Below are 20,225 nucleotides of genomic sequence, written 5' to 3'. Positions count from 1 at the left end.
TTTCATGGTCTGATCACGTCTGATGTGACATCTCTTTCTACGTGGCGACCACTTGGAAATCGAGTCTCTAAAACTCTATTTATAAACCAAAAAAATTAAAAAAATTTTAAGTCTCAGAGAGAGAGAGAGAGAAAGAATCCAGAGAAAGCAGCTCTCAAGCTCAAATACCCATCTTCAACCCAAACCCCAAATCTCAAAAACCCAGTCAAGGTCTACCGTGGACGAAGGAGAGGCCTAGGGCTCGCACAGCCCCTGGGGCGCGCTCGCGCGGCCTGGGCATCTAGTGGTTGTGGTGGTGATTTTGTTTCTTGGATTGAAGTATGAGAAAGAGAGAACACCTTTTTGGGTTTCTTTGCTTCTTGGTTTTTTTTTTTTTTTTTTTTTTGCTTTGATTTCTTTGTTTCTTTGTTGGTTCTGATTTCTTTGTTTCTTTGTTGGTGTTGTTTTGTTGGAGTTCTTTTTTATCTCCTTGTAAATCGAGTCTTAGAGACTTGATTTCTAGGTGGACACCATGTGAAAAATGTGCTAACTCAGACTCGATCATAACATGAAAATCAACCCTCAAAAAAAAAAAAAAAAAAAAAACTAGTAGAGAACAATAGTAGTAGTAGTAGGCGTGGTGTGCCGAACTAGTTTTGCTGTTGTCCTGTTCCTTTTTTTTAACAACCCATATATATTTCCAATCATTTTATATTTATTTAAAATTGCAAATTCCAATTTTTCTTCTTTGCCTCCTACCTTACTTTATATATTTATTATTTTAAGTAGAAGTATTATATTTGCCTACTTGGCTATTTTTAATTTTTAATTTAGTTTACTGTTCAACTAGACTAAAAATTTACATTCATCTACCAGTCTGACTCACTCCGATCTGATCGATCCCCGTTTACTTTTTTATTTATTTATTATACTCAAAACAAAAGAGAGAATGAGGAGAAATATTTGATATTTGGGGCTAAATCTAAATCTAAATCAAAAATGGCTGTGCAAAGCATTACTACTACTACCACCAATCCTTTCCTCACCAAATCGGCAACGCTGTCTTTTACCTCAAAATGCAATGATTCTTTAGTTGTTGTAGGAATTGGAGGTCAGAGGAGGAGAACACCAATTTTATGTGCTACCAACAACAATAGCAGCAGCAGCAATGAAAGTAGCAGCAGCAAGAAAAGTGGAGGAGGAGGAGGTGCAGTGCCGAATTCGAATTATGTGGTTCCACTTGACAAATCATTTACATCAACAAACTCATCTTGCATCACTCGCCCTCTTGTTGAGATCCTCAGAGACCTCAACAAGAGGATTCCTGACAATATCATCAAATCCTCTGATGATGATCACACTTCCTTCGCCACTTTCATCCCCTGGTATATTTATTTTTTCATTACCCATTTCTTTATTTCTTGATCTAATGCTTAAAGTTGCTTAATTTCGTGATTTGATCATCTGTATAGGTACCATGCTAATCGGATGTTGAGCTTCTATGCCCCTGGTTTGTCGTCTATTTCTTCTTTCCTTTCCTATCTATGTTTATGTTTCAATTTTTCATTGGTAGTTATGTTTATGTTACATATATACATGGAGTAAACTATATGTGCCTCAATTTTTAACAATTGGATGTGAATCACCATGTCGATATTTTATACCTTGTACATTGTTTGATAATTCAATAGCTACAATGGGGGAGGGGGGATTTGACACGTCTTCGTTGAAAACACTAGGAAGTGTTAGTTACAAGGCTCTTGTACTTTGTTTGAAAAGCACCACGACCTTCTGAATTTCTTGCTAGTTGCATCATTTTCATGCTAAGAGCGCTGTTAATTTTCATTTTCTTGCATGTTTCCTTTTAGGAATGAATAATATGAACTCCTATGCAGTATACATTCTCTATAGCAGAAAAATTATGCTACTATATATTGTAGACTATGGTTTTGGATGAACATACTTGTAGATCTTTTTAGCTGTTAACACCTTTTTGGCAGGATGGTGTGGAGAGATACGTGATGTTATATTCTCTGACAATGGAGGTGTGACTGTGGTTTATCGTGTCACCATACGTGGATCTGACGGAGAGGTATGACTTTTTGTTATCTATAGTGTGATTTTTACCAGTATTTATGTGTTCTGTCTGTGGCCACTATCAAACAAAACTAGGAATGTATCCATTTATGACATTACTTATATCGCTAACCATTTTTAATAGGACCTAAAAGTGACCTACTTCTTCAGTGCCATATATCTTCCATCATACATGCCACTAGAAGTCATCACATGCTTAGTTATGTTCAAAATTGATCTAAGGTTTATAGTATTTGGTTTGACCTGATAATTAAAGTAAACTAATTGTTGTGGCTGCTGAAGCTATATACATTTGTATGCTTGAAAGACATAACTGAGTAATTTCATGTGTCACTCTCACTTCTGGCTTAAAAAAATGAGTTTATTGAGAAAGAACAGTAAGTATCAGGCACATACTTGGCTAAATTGCCTCCATTCTTCCTTGACTCTTTTCTCAGTAAGTCAATAATATATTATAAAAAAATGGGCAGAGCCCAAGTACATGGTAGTTATAAAAAATTAGAGAGTTTAGTTATCTTCTAATTAATTTAATCAACTAAATTTTTTTTGAGGGGGTTGTGAATTGAAACTTCTGGACCCTTGGTTCAAAGGAAGTTCGAATGCAAGTATAATGTGTCTTTTTGACTCACCAAAAAAAAAAAAAAAAGGATTTTAAGTGAGTGTCCTCTAGATGAGCTAAATCAAGAGTCTTTAGTGTGTGCAAATGGAAAAATATTTCTATGCTTTGTTAGGGGAGCTTTGGGTGGTCTTGTAGCTATTTGAGATAGGAATATAGATGGTCTAAATTGTCTAAAAGAAGCACTGGGATCATGGTAAACCTCCCCAGGATTCATTTTACTGCAATTTATTTGGCTAATTAAGGGATCAAATGGTATAGATCTGATGCGGAAAGGAGAAATTTGATTTTGTATAGATCTAATATCAACTAGCCAAAAGATGTCACCTTTCAAGCAAATTGGCGTTTACAAAGGATTTAAGAAGTTCCAGCAACAAAACAAGATAATTGCAACGAGCAGATAATAGCAGTTGTGTAGGAATTAAAGGTTGATTTAATGAGTTATTTAATACTATTTGGTAGAGAAACCACGTGAGGTTTTAGGGTTTGCGATAGTTAAGAGTAAGGGTTTGATTTAGGGCTGTAAGGAAGATGGAAAAGAGAGAAATTTATGGTGTTTGGACACTGCACAACGAAAAAGAAGAAGAAGAAAACAGATAAGAGAAAGGGGGAAAAGAATACCCAAAAGCCAATGTGTCTCAATACTCAAAACACAATAATCTTTATTGCTAATAAGGGTGTTCCCCCTTTTGATATCAATAAACTTCTTACTTGTCAAAAAAAAATCTTTATTACTCATCTGCCTCTTATTTGAGTATAATGACACACTTAGAAAGACTAAATCTTAACTTTTTTCTAATAAAACTAATAAACCAAATCCTAATTAGACTACTAAATGAAAAACCTATAAGGTAAACAAAATAATAATTGAGTCAAAGAAAATAAACCTAAGACCGTTAGGATCTCCTAGAAAATTCCAGACACAACTAAATTATCAAAATACCCTTAATTTGCAAGAGGTGTAGAAATTATTGTTTTGGCCTTGAACACAAAAGTAACCATAAATTGACATTAATAACCCAAATTGCGAATTGATTTTAACCTAAAACACATATAACAAGATCTTTAGAACCGTATGACTTTGGTTTTAATTGGACTTCACACATTAACTGATGCAGGAGCATAACCAGAAACTATCTCAATATTTTATTTTGGATTTTCATTGGATAATTTTAGATTTTAATGTTTTTATTATTTAATTTGAATTATGATAGGGATGAAATTCCATATCCTCAGATAAGGATTAGTTTTAGTATTTGGATTAGTATTTGAATTCGATTAGGATTTGTTTTAGGATGTTTATCTTTATCTCTTGAGATTCCTAGAAGGAATATATAAAGCTCCAGATGATTTATTTTGTAATTAGACTATTTAGATGATTATTCAGTGATTATTCACGCAAAGTTTGCATTACGTTTGGAGGTGAATCCAAACAACCTTAGGTGGTGAAACCTAAGGTCTACGGTGGGATTAATCTAGGTGGGAAGCCTAGGTTGTCCTACATCATTAACCTAATAAAAAAAGTCGTGAATGAATAGAATTCCGAAGTAGCAACAAATTAATTTTTTGTAATTGCATCATTCAACCCCTAGTAAAAAAAAAAAGAAAAAAGAAAAAAAAGGTTGGACTCAAGTTTTAATGCGTTGAAGTGTAAGAACTCTTGAACTTGAAACCTGTACCAACTCTTCAATCACCTTTAGAAGAATTAAGGATAAAGAATCTTTCATTCTCAACATACTTTTTCAACAAAATATCCTTCTTGATTTTTTTTTTTTTTTTTGATAAGTAATAAAGATTTATTGATATCAAAAAAGAAACACCCAAGTACACAGAGAGTATTTAGGGGTGTATAGATCAAATACAAACATTACATATATCAAGTAGATCCAAAATAGAAGAAAATGGTTGGTTTCTCCACACTAATAACCAGTCCAATAAGGTTCTAAAAAAGAATAACTTGAGATTAGGCATAGAACACTCACTATCTTCAAAGCACCTACTATTTATTTCCTTCCAAAGACACCACATCAAATAGTGAGGGACAACGATCCATATATATCCATTACGATGGAGACCAAATTGACCTTGCCAGCAAGCAAGAAGCTCAACAACAGACTTTGGCATAACCTAACATACTCCAAATAAACCAAAAACCATAGCCCACAGATCCATAGCAATCGAACAATGAAGGAAGAGATGGTCAACCGTTTCATTATTACACTTGCACATACAACACCAATCCAAAAATACATACCTTTCTCTTCCTTAAACTATCAATTGTCAGACATTTCCCCAAGGCAGCAGTCCATGCAAAGAAAGCCACTCTAGGAGGAATTTTCTGCTTCCAGGGGAAAAATTGATCACTATGGCCAGCTAGAAGATGGTAATACGCACTAACTACAATCCCCTTACTCTTATTAGGTAGCTAGCACCTCTTATCCTCCCCAATCCTCCTTATAGGAGTGCCATAAATGGTATCCATGAAACTCCAAAAAGCTTCCAATTCCCAATCATGCATGTCCCTAAAGAAATGTATATCCCAATGAAGGACTCCATTGGTGTACCTCATTAGATCAGCCACACTTGCCTCGATGTTTTGACAAATCCTAAATAATTTGGGATAGCATTCAGCAAGAGTAGTCGTTCCACACCATTGGTCTAGCCAGAACTGCACTTTTGATCCGTCTCCAATTTCATACAAGATAAACTGAGACAAAGAGGGCCACCCCCATCTAATATTTTTCCACAAATTGACTCTATAGTGACCAGAGATTGAGCTAGAACACCAACCACCCCTCCTTCTTGAATTGACTAATTGTAGTAACATTGTTGTCTTCCTTGGTCTTGACTTTTCCATGATTAGCTTTACGCTCATCTTGTTCCTTTGAGGCCTCCATTGCCCTTGTGCATTCCTTTGGTTGTCCTTGAAATTGAATTAATGGTGAATTGTAAGGCCGAGTTTCTCTCTTTAATGTGACACCTGATGCAATGAACCCATACCCGATTGAGGCTGCTGTGCCAATGAATTATTAGTGCTAAATCTGTGAGGTCCTAAAAGGGGAATGAATGCAATATTTGCCAACATGGAAGTGATGGATAAACGTAGGTCTAGATTAGAATATCTATGTTCTTGATCAGTTTCTGTTCTAGAAAGATTTTATTTTGCTAAAATTGCAGCTGATAATTTATCTAAAGTTTCTTGTATAGATGACAATTCTTCTGGCTGTGCTTCCACTGAACACACCCTTTCATTCACTTTTTGCAAAAGTTCTATTGTTTCCTTCAAAATCTTGAGAAAAAGGCTTTGAACATCAAAAATAGTTCCATGATGGTCACCATTCTGGACTAGAATAATAAATTTCAGCAAGATTATTATCTTAGGATTTTCACTCTAATACCAATTTGGGGAAATCTTTCTAGGACTTGTGGCTGTGCTTGTGTAGGACTTTCTGATCCCTTGGAGTAATGGTTTTTCTTCCTTATTACCCTTTTCTTGGTTGGGCACCGCCTGCTTGATACTGATTATTAGCACCAATTATTTTCTATGGTCTATAACTCTTTTGTATAATTTCCATTTCTTTGATTCTTTTGCCAATCTTCCACCTATTTTAGCATTCTAATTTCTTGCTTTTGCAGTTGGTCTTTGATGTTAGTGTTCCTAATTTACAAACCAGGAAACTAAGGCCATGTTTTGTGGTGTGAAAATTAAGAGGGGAGAGGAAGAGTTTGGAGGGAGGAAAGTTGGGGCTTGGGGGTTTAATATGGATGGGAAAGTCCACAGTCAACATTGTGGTGTCTGGAGAAGAAAGAAAGAAAGAGAGAGAAGAAGAGGAGGAGGAGAGGGGGGGGGGGGGGGGTGGGGGGGGAGGAAGAGAGAAACAATGGTTAATAGTGCCATGTATTCTAAAGAATGCCACCTCAATTAAAAAAATGCTGCATCAACATGTCGTTATCCATTAAGTAAAAAAAAAAAGAATGGAAAATTGACTGACCTTCTAAAAATTTGAGAGACTAAAATTGAACCTTTTAAATTTAAGGGACCAAAATCAAACTCACCCTAAGTTTCAAGAACCAAATTATTAGTTTATGATTTTTCCAAAATTTTAGGATTCTCTTTAATTCTTTTTTCAAATTTATTTGTCTGTTGGAAGCCCATTGGATTGGAATTTTTGGGGTTGGGTATGGATTCTCAACATTTTATTCAGGATCTGTGCATGAAATCTTTTATGCAATTCTATCATATTAGTAGTAGTCATTCTATTCTATCCGAAGTCATACTTTTTGCTACTTCCTTAATGGTCCTTAATGGATGTGTCATTTTTTATTACTTCTATTGATATTAGTTTCTTGTTTTCCTCTACCTTGAAACAACTCGTTCTTTTTCACTGGTCCATTAGTCGCTCTCCTTTGAATGTAGCTGAACTGTCTCAAGCTATTCACCCAAATCTTCTCATCTTTTCATCAATAGGAGCCACCCCTATCTTTAAGTGAATTTTTTCATTTCGAATCCTATATTTCCTTTTATTTCCACTCATCCATCTTAACATTCTTATTAGAGGACCATTGAAGCTAGCTTAATGACCATCATAACTCTATCTAGTCTTGATTAAAGACCAAGAACACAATATTTTTCTGAAGCTATCACTCTGTTCATTTTCTAGATCCTCTTTCATCCGTAGACATAACCCTTGACTATCATTTATCACACCAACTCAGTTTATTTAAAAGTTTCTATTTAAACTCAGTGTCCATGTTTCAAGGGGTTTTATTTATTTATTATCTTCTCCTTTGTTTACTTTTATTATAAATTAGATTCCCCAGTTCGTTTTGGAGCTGTAGGTGTCTATTTTGGGGGTAAGGCAGGATATTTATTGGGATTTAAGTAGGCTTACTTTGAAGCCTTCATTCATATTAAATGACAGTCAAGGAGCAGAGCTGGGTTATGGTTTTTATATGGGGTGTCTGAATTATATGCGTTCCTGCAGATATGTATTTAAATTTAGAACAGGGAATGATGAATTCTTTTCAATGTTAGCAATGGATGCTCTTCATAGACATATTTCCATTGGATTGAAGTCATATAGTAATGAAATACTTACTGTTTGCTTTGAGCTGAATATTTAGTGCTGTTGGATGAAAATTGATGGCAAACACCATTTCTAGAGACTACTTTTAGTATCACTGAGACAATACATATATGATGAACCTTGCCTGAGAACTCTTAGTTCTAGGTAGTAATCTTGACTGGAAAAAGGTCAATGTAGCATCCAATGATGCATCTCTGTGGGTTCATTGTTTCAGAATTATACGAGTGACATTGGCAAGATAGTGTTAAAGAAAAAAACTTAGGGTCTATTTGGATACAACTTATTGTTGCTTATTATTGCTGAAAACACTGTAGAAAAATAATTTTTAAATGTATGAATAGTATCGTAGGACCCATTTTTAATATTTTTTAATGCATGAACAGTGCGTGAACAGTGCGTAAACAGTGCACACACTGTTCATGCACAGTACTTTTTTTTCCCCTCAAAAGTCAATAACTCCAGCTAAAAAAAAAAAAAAAAAAACTGAAAACGCAGGAACAAAACGCAACGCCACATTAAGTGCTATCCAAACCGGCACTTAGTGTGCTGGTTTCTTTGGTTGTGCGTTATGTCATTGCCTAATGCTTGCATTAAGTAAAGTCGTGTTTCGTTATATTTCTAATGAGGAGGGTAGCTGTAAGTTAACGACTAGTGTAAAATTTAGTCACTTTATTATGAATATTTTGTCTGGCATACAGGCTTACCGTGAATCAACTGGGACAGTATCACCTGGTGATGGCCACATTGTGGATCCAGTTGCTGAAGCAGAGGAAATAGCATTTTGCAGAGCGTGTGCCCGGTTTGGCCTTGGCTTGTATCTCTATCACAAAGAATAGATGTTACAGATGGCAAGGAGGTTGACATCCCAGTTATGTTATTTCATTTGTTGAGAACGTGATAGTACTTACTATCAGCCCTTCTGGTTGATGTACATATATTTAATAGATGTGAAGTGGTCATCTAGAATTCACAGATTATCCAGTTTGGATCGTGGAGAGAACCAAGCCTTTAAGACATTTTGTTTGGTTAAGTGAGTTTTTAAATTGCTTATAAATAAGACATTTTTCAGAAATTTAGAATGTTTATTTCACATATTTGTTTAGGGAGAATGATGCAACAACTTATTAGTAAACTGAACATTTGGTGACTACCACATGAATCTATTCGGAGTCCTAATTTTTAGAGCCTGAAAGAATGATGCATAAAAACTGGAAATGAAAAAAATGAAAATAAAAAGAGCTAATATTTTCTTGAATGATCATTCGCATAAGACTCAACGCATTTTTAGTCCAAAAAAATTCTCATTAAGTTTAGCTAATATTTAAATATTATTTTCTCTCTCTACAAACATTATTTGTTTTTCACCATTCCTTCTCCAATTTCACATCTCTCAAATCACCTCCATCACTAGAAATCATAAATACCCAAAACAAACCCAACAACTAGACAGTTTCACCGATCCACCATCAAAACCCAACAGATTTGAGTATGGGTTTCAGACCAATAGTGTTGAGCATTGAGCACCGCTCACGACAGAGCAGATTTGGTCCTTCAAGGCAAATGTCTGCACCGCGTGTATGCGAATTGCAGAAGGGTAGGTCTGGCAAACCAGATCGTTCGTGGCAACCTTCATCTGTTGAGAGAGAGAGAGAGAGAGAGAGAGAGAGAGAAAATTGTTTCTTAAGAATTTGTTGATGATCAGTATTTTAATAGAGTTATCAAGGTATTGTTCATTTGTGAATATTAAAATGGTGAGTTTGATGCACAATAGATTTGGGTAGGTTTAATAATTTTGTTGTTGAAAAGTTATTTTGGTTCGTTATTCCAAACATTATATATTCATTTTAAACCCCACAAAAAACATGGTTAATTATATTTATTTATAACTTTTTTGAATGGAAGGAGAGTAGAAGATAGTAGAATAAAAGTAAAGAGAGTAAGTTAAATTACCAAGATTGAATGTTTTTTGAGGGAGGAGGGATTTGGAGGGATTCTAACTACTTTTAATCCTTCATTTTTAATTCCCCAAATTAGAGAGATTTGATGAGAGAGTAGAGTATAGATATGCTTGACCAAATGAATTACCAAATTTATTCTTACTATATTAACAAAATTACAAATTATGAAAATGTTAATTATTCCCCTTTCCCTTACTTAACTTTAAAAACATCCAAACAAGATAAACGATAACCATTCCCCTCTACTCTTCTCTCCCTCCAAACTTTCAAACATAACATTAGTACGTTCACAGGTTGGTACACAACAGCAGTGACAGTAAACATTCTAGTCCCTTATTCACACTATTATTTTTGTCACAATTTAGCATCCATGTACAGTGACTTCAGATTTGTGGAATTCATATTTACATTTATCGTAAGACAGTTGGGCACTCCTTATGCCACCCAAATCATTAACAGGAAAAAATGAGCAAGATGGTTGCTATCCATCCACATCGTTTCTCTAACATTGTCTCAGTTTCCCTGAACTTGACGCGTATAAAAATATTTGTCTCTTTGCGTTTTGCTTGGTTTTGTTCAGTCATCATGGCCTCAAAAATTTTGGACCTGAATTGGAAGCCATCCAAGCTGTGATCACATCAACAAGCAAGTCGACGTCCTTAGATATGTTTGCACGAAGGATCCTCGAGTCTACACCTAATGTGTTGCCTACTTCTTTGGCTACTGTCTCCCATGGAGTCCCAACAGTCAAATTTGCCAGAAGTTCGCTTCCACGGTTAACTGCATTTGCCATTGCTGGCGGAACATCTGGGAGAGCCTGCAAAATCAACACATATTTTAAGTTGCTTACCTCTTTCACTGAGAGATGGACTAAACCCAAAGCCAGCTAGGATTTCTGGATATGCAAGTTAATTGCTTCCACAGGTGACTAGCCATGGAACTGCAACTAAATATTTGGAAAAAAAAAAATGTACCTGTTGCAAAGGAAGCCCATGATCACCAGGCAACAAGCGTATGGACATGTCCAGCATTGAACTAATGGCAGACTCTGAACTAAGCACCTGTGCTAGTGTCGAGGTTTCATCAATTGAATCATCCTTGAACTTCACTAGAAGATTCCTGGAAATCCCATAGTATGACTTTATCTGAAGAAATACAGAACATCAGTATCTGGATTGACAAACCTAGATAGAAGTTCCTAAAAAGAATTCTGCAGTGCAGAAAATCTCAGGAACCTTTGCACCAAACTATGTTGAAATGCCACAAATAGCAATGTGTCATAACAAGTTTTCCCAAGAGATCAGCCCACCCAAAGGACATGTGTCCCTGACACAAGCACCATACGTAAATCATAATTGCTACAATATACCATGCTACCCATTGGAGCAATAACAGTTGTCACGTATACCATCACAGTATTTTTTACCACCCATCTAATAAGGATAAAAAAGTATTCAGGTTCTTGAAGACCTAGAAGAGCTTCAGGTGGATAATGATTGGTAATCAAGTACTCTTTGATAATATAACTAATGTCTACCAATTGTGAAAAAAATTATATAATCCTAAAGGAAACAGAAAAGACATCTATGAATACATAAGCTAAAATTCAACTGAAACATACTAATGGTTTAAATTTTAACATACAAGCCTTCGAGTTTCTTCAGGTTTTGGAACGAAATCTTCTCTTCCCTTAACCAAGTCCATGTACAGAGGAGGGAGTTGCTCAACTAGAGGAAGAACTTGCTTCATAATGGGAGGGCTAAGGTTTTCTAATTGCTTCAAAGTCATCTCTGCCTGCAAGTATTTCATAAAAAGGAAAAGAAAAAAAGAGATCAGTCATCCATCTAGGAATCATTAATGCCAAATGATGAAATATGTCTTGGTGCTTCTGCAAATCACTATACATCTTTTTCACAAGCTATTAGGAGTGCCAAAAGACAATTCTTAAGAGATAATACATGCATAAAAATGCACTCAAGACAGAGATGTGCACACAAGTACCTAAGGGAAAAGCCAAAATATTCATGAGGAGCATACATTAAATTTAAGTAGACTAGATAGATCCAATCAGTATGATGGACAAAAACATTTACCGTTTATGCTGCCACCTCAAAACAATGGTTGATCAGAATCTTAGACTTAAGTTAAAAGGAAGATTTTCAAAACATAAGAAACTATATAAAGACCTGAAGATTTGAGTTAAGACTGAGGGAAAAACAAAGATGCCATTGGGCAGCTTTAAAAGTTGGGCTACCAATTGTACAAAGCTGGAGAATACTAGGAGGAAAGAGAAGAACAGTATGGATGGTGCTTGAAAATAATGTAATAATGGTTAAATTTTCCTCCTTACATTCATTAAGAATGGATATGTTTTGGTATTTTAAGTATTTGAAGAGATGCTGATAATAGAATTGAAATACGAGTTGTAAGAACCATGATTTGAGAATAATACTAAAGATGAATTACCAAATGATGTTAGGACTGGATACTAACCCCAAGGCGGATTGTTGGTGATGATGCAATTTGTGATAGTAGCGGTCCCATGCTTTGGGCCATTGGTACCAGAACAGGTGAGAACAAAGGGACAGCTAAGCTTGCCTCCTGTGACATCAACAGAAAGATTTGTCAATTTCAAATGATTCATATCTGTTTTCAAAGGCAGACTAGAATATGTAGAGTTCTACTTGTTTGCTACCAAAAGAAGAGAATTGAAGATGAAAAACATAAGAGAAAAGGATGGGATCTAACCTTAACCATGTAAGAAAATTAGTAAAGGAAGGGAATGAGAAGATTGTGTCAACCTGTCACTTCTAAAAGTACTCATATTTTGTGTGGATATGCTGACCCTTTAAGTTTTCTCATCACATTACCTCACTTGTGAGGTGTGAACATTTGGTTGGGTCCAAACTCCAAAGAGAGGAGTTTACCTTTAATCATCTCACTTATCATGCATTACTTGAAAATTCAGAGGTCAAAATACCCTTTTTGTTTTCTTTTGATACATAGGTTAAAATACCTTGTTGTTGAATGCCATTAACACATTTCCACTTCTTTGAACAGCATATCTTGATCCTGATCAACAATTAAGTTGCCAATCTAATGAACCTTTTAAACTAAATCATTTGCAACCATAGAGGCAAATTGGAAGATTTTTGTAATACCAATCAAAAGGTGGATGACAGATCCCAAAGAATGTCCGATGCCAAAAGTAGGAAGATCTTGTATCTGCATTATTAAGAATTGTTATTTCTATATATTTATTTATTTTCAATGATTCAAAAAATGGCTAGTTCTGCAAACAGCAACCAAAACTCACTGTTTCTTGCAGAAACCGACAACACCTATCAAATTTGAACTGGACCTCATCTGCAATATAGAAGTGATCAAATCCACTAGCATATGGAGTTGCAATCACCAATACACCCCTACATCACAGAGAAAAGGTTTTATGATTTTTATTTTTTTTAATTCATTAACAAAACTCTACAAGATTCCACTCGCGAAGGATAGCCTAGAGAATCAAAAAAGCATTCAATCTGTAGAACAGAACATCCAAGGGCCAAATCCAACTTTAATTTAAGAGAGAGAGAGAGAGAAGGTAGAATATGAGTAGACCTTAGTAGCCCAAGAGAGAGATTTCAGCACAATATTGCAATTTTATCTCACAAAATATGAAATTTAGAGAATATGGAATGAAATGTGTATAAAACAAAACAAAAATTGAAAAAGATATCTGCATGTAGAAGAACCACACATCTATCAAAATGCATAAATAACAACCAAAGTGTTTGATTATCTTTTAATAATGTCAGAAAAAAGTGACTCACTTTTCTGAAAGCCGCTCAAGGAACATACGGTAGGTAAGCTGAGGAGCAGCTCCAACAAATATACCACCAACAAAATGTACAACTGACTTGGGTGTTGAGTTTCTTGGTTTCAGAACCCATGCTCCCTGAGATAATATAATGAAAAATCTTTAACAATGCTACGGAGAATATCTTTCCCAAAAAAAAAAAAAAAAGATATAAAGAGAAAAAAAATGTGACTGCCAATCTGAGCTGGTATCAAACAAATGCTACACAATTGGGTGTAGGGTTTGTACTACTACAAGATATATAAAAAGCCTTTAAATCTATGATATTTAATATGCATTAATTCTTTAAACTCAATCCAACTCAATTAAGCCATGGTCACAACTGATCATAGAGGGATAACTCCTTTGAGAGAGAGAGAGAGAGAGCTATTATGGCAAGTTCCCGTGTTGAAGCGAACATTTCACAAAATTTGAATAGAAATAATGGATCTTGTTATAATCTGTTTTTGAATTGCATAGTATTAATGGGAAATTTTCCAAATCCTTTAGCACAATGAAATATGAATATGGAGTTCTCGACATGACTCAGACAAAACATTCCTGCATAAATTGCTTTCCATTTAATGGTGCAACAATAGTGATGCATACTTTGCATGGATTTGGCCCTGCCTCTAAGATATAGGTGCATAATTAGACAACTGATAATCCACTTAATACAAAAATATGACATAAGCTCAAACTGTAATCACGACACTGGGACTCCAATTGTATTATTCATATAACTGAAAATAAAATTTCAGCAAAGCATCACTAATGCTAAAATGAAAACCCGTTGACCCTTCGCGACACGTGAATCGAATTAAAATCCTTATAAAACTTAGGCAAAAAAATTAAATTAAAAGAGACAAAACACACACACACACACAAACATACCTCGACTTCACTCCAATCTCCAAAACCGCTCCAACCAGCTTGTGATTGCCTTACAGTCTCCGTAAGTAATCTGCAAATATACACAAAAGAAGAAAAACTAAGTTTATAGTTTCGAACTGCATATAGCAAAACAGAAAGAGAAAAAGAGGCATAACCCACCTCTCAATATCGGAGTAAATTTGAATTCCAGTTGGTTGTTGTTGTTGTGGTGGTGGTGGTGGTGGTGGTAGTTGTTTATCATCGGAGTTGTAATAGATTCTGGTTGGTCTTCTGCAACGATTTCTGTAATTAAGGAGCAGTTGAAAAGTGCGATGACGGTTGTTGGAGAAGCTGAGGTTGGTACTGTTTGTTTTTGGGTTTTTAACATTAACATTAGGCTCAAGAAGGTGGGGATGCGGGGTCCCTACTCCTAGACAAGAGGCCATCCCCAAACACCCAGACAGAAATAAAGAAAGAAAAGAGCTGACAATAAACAAGTTCAAATTGAAAACCCAATCGCTCTCTCTTTTTTCCCCTAAATTAAATTAAAATCTAATCTGTATCTGTATCTGTATCTGTACAAGACAAGTAAGTAACGTAACTAACACTCTTTGCGCCCGAGTCTTTCCCCCAATTCATATCAACTGTCTATAGAGTATAGACTATAGGAGTATTAAAAGAAACTGTGGTCAAGGAATTGCGAGAAGGACCACAACTTTTTGTTGTGTGCCAAAAGCATAGTTGACAATTTATTTTATTTTATTTTATTTTTTTATATATTTTTTTTTATGAGAAAGGCGTCACTTTTATTGGATAAATTAAAAATGTAATACATCTTGAGTCATAGTGGCCTCAAAAATGTAATACATCTTGAGTCATAGCGGCCTCACGTGAGAAAACTGTGCTGCTCTAAAGTCTTGAATCCGAGATAAGCATGTTGTGATGACGTTGGAGATGTTAGCAGGCGGAATTGCTGTACCCGTGAGTGCATGAAAAAGAAATTCTGAGTCACACTCAAAGATTACGTCTTGAAGTCCCACGTCCCATGCAAATAAAATACCTTCCTCCATAGCCTTGACTTCTGCTTCTAGTGGGCCGAGTGGCACCCAAAGCTTCTTGCTCATGGCTGCGATGACTAGCCCTTCGTGATCACGAGCCACCACACCAACACATGTTGCTTGCGTCTGTTTGAAGACGGCGTCGTCTGTGTTTATTTTGTACCATGGGCTGTTCGGTGGAGACCAAGTGATGGTGTGTGGTACAGTGGGTGGCTGGAACTTGTGATTCGCACTCCGAAATTCTTCAAGCAAAAACGTTGCTTTCTGGAGGATGCTATTGCTTGTCTGCCGTGTCCCACCTGTTCTAGCAATGTTTCTTTCATGCCAAAGGCACCAGGCAATAGTCACGATGAGTCCCAAAAGATCATCCCCAACATGTTGGACCAACATCAAATGCCAAAGGAGGTCAAGAAATAAGTGAAATTGAATCCCATGGAGCTGAATAGGGATGCCAGACGAGACCTAGACAGCTTGAGCTATTTCGCACTCCCACAATACATGGCCACTCGTTTTTGCATCAAGTCTGCATGCTTTGCATGTTGCGTCGGCAATAATTTTTCTGCTACAAAGGTTGGCTTTTGTCGGCAAGACATTTTTACAGGCTCGCCATGCAAAGGATCGAATCTTGCTTGGATGTGTAGCTGCCAAATAGTTCTCCAAAATAGTCTTGCATTTTGAGTGTTGGAGGGACCACCATGGGCAGAAGCAGAGGTGCCATTCATTGAGAGTGCAACCTTGTAGGCGTTACTAACCGTGAAATGGCCTTTCAGAGTGTACGCCCAAACTATGCGATCAGGTGGAAGTCTATGACTTAATGGTATGCTGAGTATGGTTTGGGCTTCATGTGGCGGGAAATTTTCTTTGATAAAATTGATCCTCCATTGCCTAGTTTCCTGGTCAATCAAGGAACTGACCCTTAAGTCTGTAGGTAGAGCAGGTGGGTGGGAAGTGATGCGAAAAGTAGAGCTGGTGGGCAACCATTTGTCCGTCCAAACTGAGATGGATGTTCCATTTCCAACCTGCCATCGGTATCCTTGTTGGACAATTTTTTGGGCAGCCATAATGCTTCGCCAAGCATAAGAAGGTGAAGAGCCTAGAGTGGCAGTAAGGAAGTCACCTTTTGGAAAATATTTGGCTTTGAAGACTCTATGCACTAGGGAGGAAGTGTGGGTTTGCAAGCGCCATCCTTGTTTAGCCAGGAGAGCTAAGTTGAATGCCCTCAAATCATGAAAACCCAAGCCACCTTCAATTTTTGGAGTGCAAATTTAATCCCAACTAATCCACGCCATCTTGTTCTTCCCATTGTTCTGCCCCCACCAAAATTGGCGGACCATACTTGTCATCTCATCACACAATAAGTTTGGGAGTAAGAACACGCTCATTGTGTACGTGGGAATTGCTTGAGCCACTGCATTGATGAGAATTTCTTTACCTGCATGGGATAGTAATTTTTCCTTCGAACCCAAAAGCTTGTTGGCAAGTCTCTCTTTCAATTGTCGGAAGGTATTGCACTTTCCTTTACCCACCAACGACGGCAAGCCCAAGTAAGTCTCATGTTGTTTAATGATCTCCGCCCCAAACCGATTTTTAATGGTGTCTTGGATGGTTTGTGGAGTATTGCGGCTAAAGAAAAGTGCAGTTTTTTCACGGTTCAATTGTTGGCCAGATGAGCGTTCATATGTTTCCAAAATATCCTCAAGGGTGGAGCACTCTTCAATGGTAGCACGGTAGAAGATAATGTTGTCATCTGCAAAGAAAAGGTGTGAAATTTTTGGGCCTCTTTGACATGCTGACACTCCATTTAACTGGCCGCTTTCCGTTGCTTTTCTTATTAGAGCTGATAGTCCCTCTGCACAGAACAAAAACAGAAAAGGGGAAAGGGGGTCACCTTGACGAATGCCCCTAGTAGGAGTAATATGCCCACATGGGTGACCATTAATTTTTATGGAGTAAGTAACTGAACTAACACATCTCATCACAGTTTTCACCCACATATCATGGAATCCCAATTTGTACATAATCTTTTCTAGGCAGCCCCATTCCACCCGATTAAAAGCTTTACTCATGTCAAGTTTTAGAGCCATTTCTCCCATTTTACCCGTTCTTTTATGTTTGATGTGATTCATTGTTTCAAAAGCTACTAGGACATTATTTGTTATGAGACGGTCAGACATAAAAGCAATCTGGTTTTCATTGATTATTTTTGGGAGAAAACGTTTCAACCTATTGGCTAAAACTTTTGAGGCTAATCTGGAGATCACATTAGTAAGGCTTATGGGCCGAAATTGGGTGATCCTTCTAGGGTTTTTTATTTTTGGAATGAGTACAATATGGGTTTCATTGAACTTTGGGGGGGTAATACCATGATTGAGAAAATCTAGTACAGTTTTTGTAACACAATCACCAACCAAAGACCAAAAATGTTGATAAAAGAGTGGGGGCATACCATCGGGGCCTGGAGATTTTTTTGGGTGCATTTGCTTCAAAGCTTTGTGGACTTCATCAGCTCTGAATTCTTGAGTCAAGAAATTGTTCATATCCGTGGAAACAATAGGTTCAATGGCTTCAATCAATGTGGTTGTGTCCGTTGGGTCATTTGAGCAAAACATGTCAGAGAAGTACTCCACTGCAATTTGTTCAACTAGTAGTTCATTCTCCTGCCATTCCCTATTTGCATCACATAGGCCATGGATGGTGTTTCGCTGTTTATGGCTGGTAGCTTTTGTGTGGAAAAAGCTTGTGTTTCGGTCACCCTCTGTGAGCAAAAAATTTCTAGAGCGTTGTCGCCACATGGTGTTCTTAGCATCAAGCCAAACATTCAAGGCACTACGTAGCTCACTGATTTCAGTATCAGTTGCAAGCGAACTAGGTAGCATTTCAAGCATTTGTAGCCTTTTTTGCAAGCTATCAATCTTGTGTCCCACATGTCCAAATTCGGATTTGTTCCAGGCCATCAACCTTTCCCTACAATTATCAAGACAGTTAGTGATTGAATGTCCATCAAGTTTATATAATCCTTCGTACCAAGAATCTTGCACCACTTCTGCACAGCGCGAGTCTTGCAACCACATCTTTTCAAATCTAAAGAGTTTCCTTGATGGACGTCGATGATGGTACGTCCTTTTGGAGCGGAGAGATAGTATGGAGTGGTCTGAAGTTGACGATGAAAGATGATGGAGAACAGCCCCTTGAAAGAGTCGCTTCCATTCATTATTTGCAAGTTCTCTGTCCAGGCGAATACGCAAGCGGCCCTCTGTTCTATAACTTTTGGACCAGGTGAATGGAGGACCAACAAAACCCAAGACATGGAAGCCGCAATAGTTTATGACTTGTTTGAATCGTTCCATCTGTCTGGCTGGGCGAGCATGGCTTCCCGAAGATTCGGCTTGACTAACAATCTCATTGTAATCTCCAAGTGATTCAAGTAAGGTCCATGTTTCCTCATGCTTGCTTGTGTCTGGCTGTCCATAGAAGCTCGCCAGTCTCCATATTATTCCGGTATGAATACATGTGATATGAGCATCAATATGCCACCGTGAAAAACCTTGGATTGCTACCTTGGATTCTGGTTTCCATAGAAGTGCAAGACCGCTGCTCTGACCAATGCTAGAAACTGCCAATCCTTGTGTGTACCCGAGTTCTTGTTTTTTATGACTCATCTCTTCCTGTGATAGCTTCGTCTCTATCAAAAAGACGAACTGGGGAGCTTCCTTATGCAGTGCTCGCTTTAGAGCATGAACTGTGCGGGGGTTCCCAAGCCCCTGACAGTTCCAATTGATGGTACTCATTGGACTCGGCGGTGCTGCGTAGCAGCCACCGCCGATCCTAGCTGTTGTGCAAACATTTTGCTAAGGGACACAGTTTCATCTTCTATTCTTTGTTTCTTATCTACATTTGGGCTTGTGTCAAGACTAATTCCACTGGATTTTCGTTTGGGCCCCAGTTGTGGTTTGTTTGCATCCTTGGAGTCTTTGGGTCTTTGGGCTTTGTTTTTTCTTTTCCACGTAGCAAGCGGTTGGGCTGTGATAGCTGGTGCAATAGTGTTTTGCCCATTTTGTGTCTTGTCTTCTTTTGTAGGAATTAATGGTGTCTTCGCTTTTGTGTCAATGATGGCTGTAGTAAAGTGGGAGGATGTCTTGGGATCTGGCATTAATGCGTCCGTTATAGTAGCAATAATGGGAGTTGATGCGTGGGCGTCAGTTGGAGTCAACGTTTGCTCTTGCGGAATTGTTGGCGTAGCTTGAGCAATCTCATTAATGTGTGATTTGAGGTGATCATAGGCATTTAATGTTTCCATATTTGGCGGGGTATGTCGGGTAGCATTAATTGTTGAGGTGTTTGGGTTGTTTTGTGGTTCAGCGAGGTTGGCAGTAGGGCCACCGGTGGTGGTTGGCATTGTGGTAGCTCGATGGTCCGGTGTTGATGGAGCAATGTTAGGGCGTTGCTGTGATCGCTCTAGACTGGCTTTCAACCAAACCCTGTACTGTTGATCCTCCTTCCTTAGATTACCTTGCTGCGTATCCATAGCTTGCAATCCTTTTCATCATAGTTTAGCAAACCACACCAGTAGTAGAATATCGGCATACGTTCGTATCGGAGTGAAACCCATTGGGGTGATGAATCCCCCATATCCACTTTTATGCCGCGGCACAGAGGCTAGCCCATATCGATGTTTATGCGCACACGTAGATACCTGCCACGACA

At 37.5% G+C, this 20,225-nt stretch overlaps 3 protein-coding genes across 3 annotated transcripts; 1 reads left to right on the top strand and 2 right to left on the bottom strand.

Annotated features, from left to right (window-relative positions):
* The first annotated feature begins 874 nt into the window (after nucleotides 1-874).
* On the top strand, nucleotides 875-8,851 carry LOC111985641 (DNA repair RAD52-like protein 2, chloroplastic). Its single transcript, XM_024017293.2, has 4 exons — nucleotides 875-1,364; nucleotides 1,452-1,489; nucleotides 1,980-2,071; nucleotides 8,478-8,851. The coding sequence occupies exons 1-4, from the start codon at nucleotides 979-981 to the stop codon at nucleotides 8,613-8,615; spliced, it is 654 nt and encodes a 217-aa protein (XP_023873061.1). The 5' UTR covers nucleotides 875-978; the 3' UTR covers nucleotides 8,616-8,851.
* Nucleotides 8,852-10,048: 1,197 nt separating this feature from the next.
* LOC111985648 (uncharacterized) lies at nucleotides 10,049-15,091 on the bottom strand. The gene is made up of 10 exons (XM_024017302.2): nucleotides 14,644-15,091; nucleotides 14,485-14,554; nucleotides 13,565-13,689; nucleotides 13,054-13,162; nucleotides 12,899-12,962; nucleotides 12,754-12,809; nucleotides 12,231-12,338; nucleotides 11,382-11,531; nucleotides 10,712-10,882; nucleotides 10,049-10,554 (listed from the first exon to the last, which is right to left on the bottom strand). Exons 1-10 carry the CDS (start codon nucleotides 14,907-14,909, stop codon nucleotides 10,321-10,323), a joined length of 1,353 nt encoding a protein of 450 aa, XP_023873070.2. The 5' UTR covers nucleotides 14,910-15,091; the 3' UTR covers nucleotides 10,049-10,320.
* Nucleotides 15,092-15,338: 247 nt separating this feature from the next.
* Nucleotides 15,339-15,911, bottom strand: LOC111985634 (uncharacterized). Its single transcript, XM_024017285.1, has one exon. The coding sequence runs from the start codon at nucleotides 15,909-15,911 to the stop codon at nucleotides 15,339-15,341; it is 573 nt and encodes a 190-aa protein (XP_023873053.1).
* Nucleotides 15,912-20,225: the final 4,314 nt, after the last annotated feature.

Source organism: Quercus suber, unplaced genomic scaffold (genome assembly GCF_002906115.3).
Source record: "Quercus suber isolate HL8 unplaced genomic scaffold, Cork oak 2.0 scaffold_261, whole genome shotgun sequence".
In the NCBI taxonomy this organism is placed as follows: Eukaryota; Viridiplantae; Streptophyta; class Magnoliopsida; order Fagales; family Fagaceae; genus Quercus; species Quercus suber.
The sequence above is the reverse complement of the archived record's forward strand: the minus strand, read 5'-3'. Positions and strand labels throughout refer to the sequence as shown.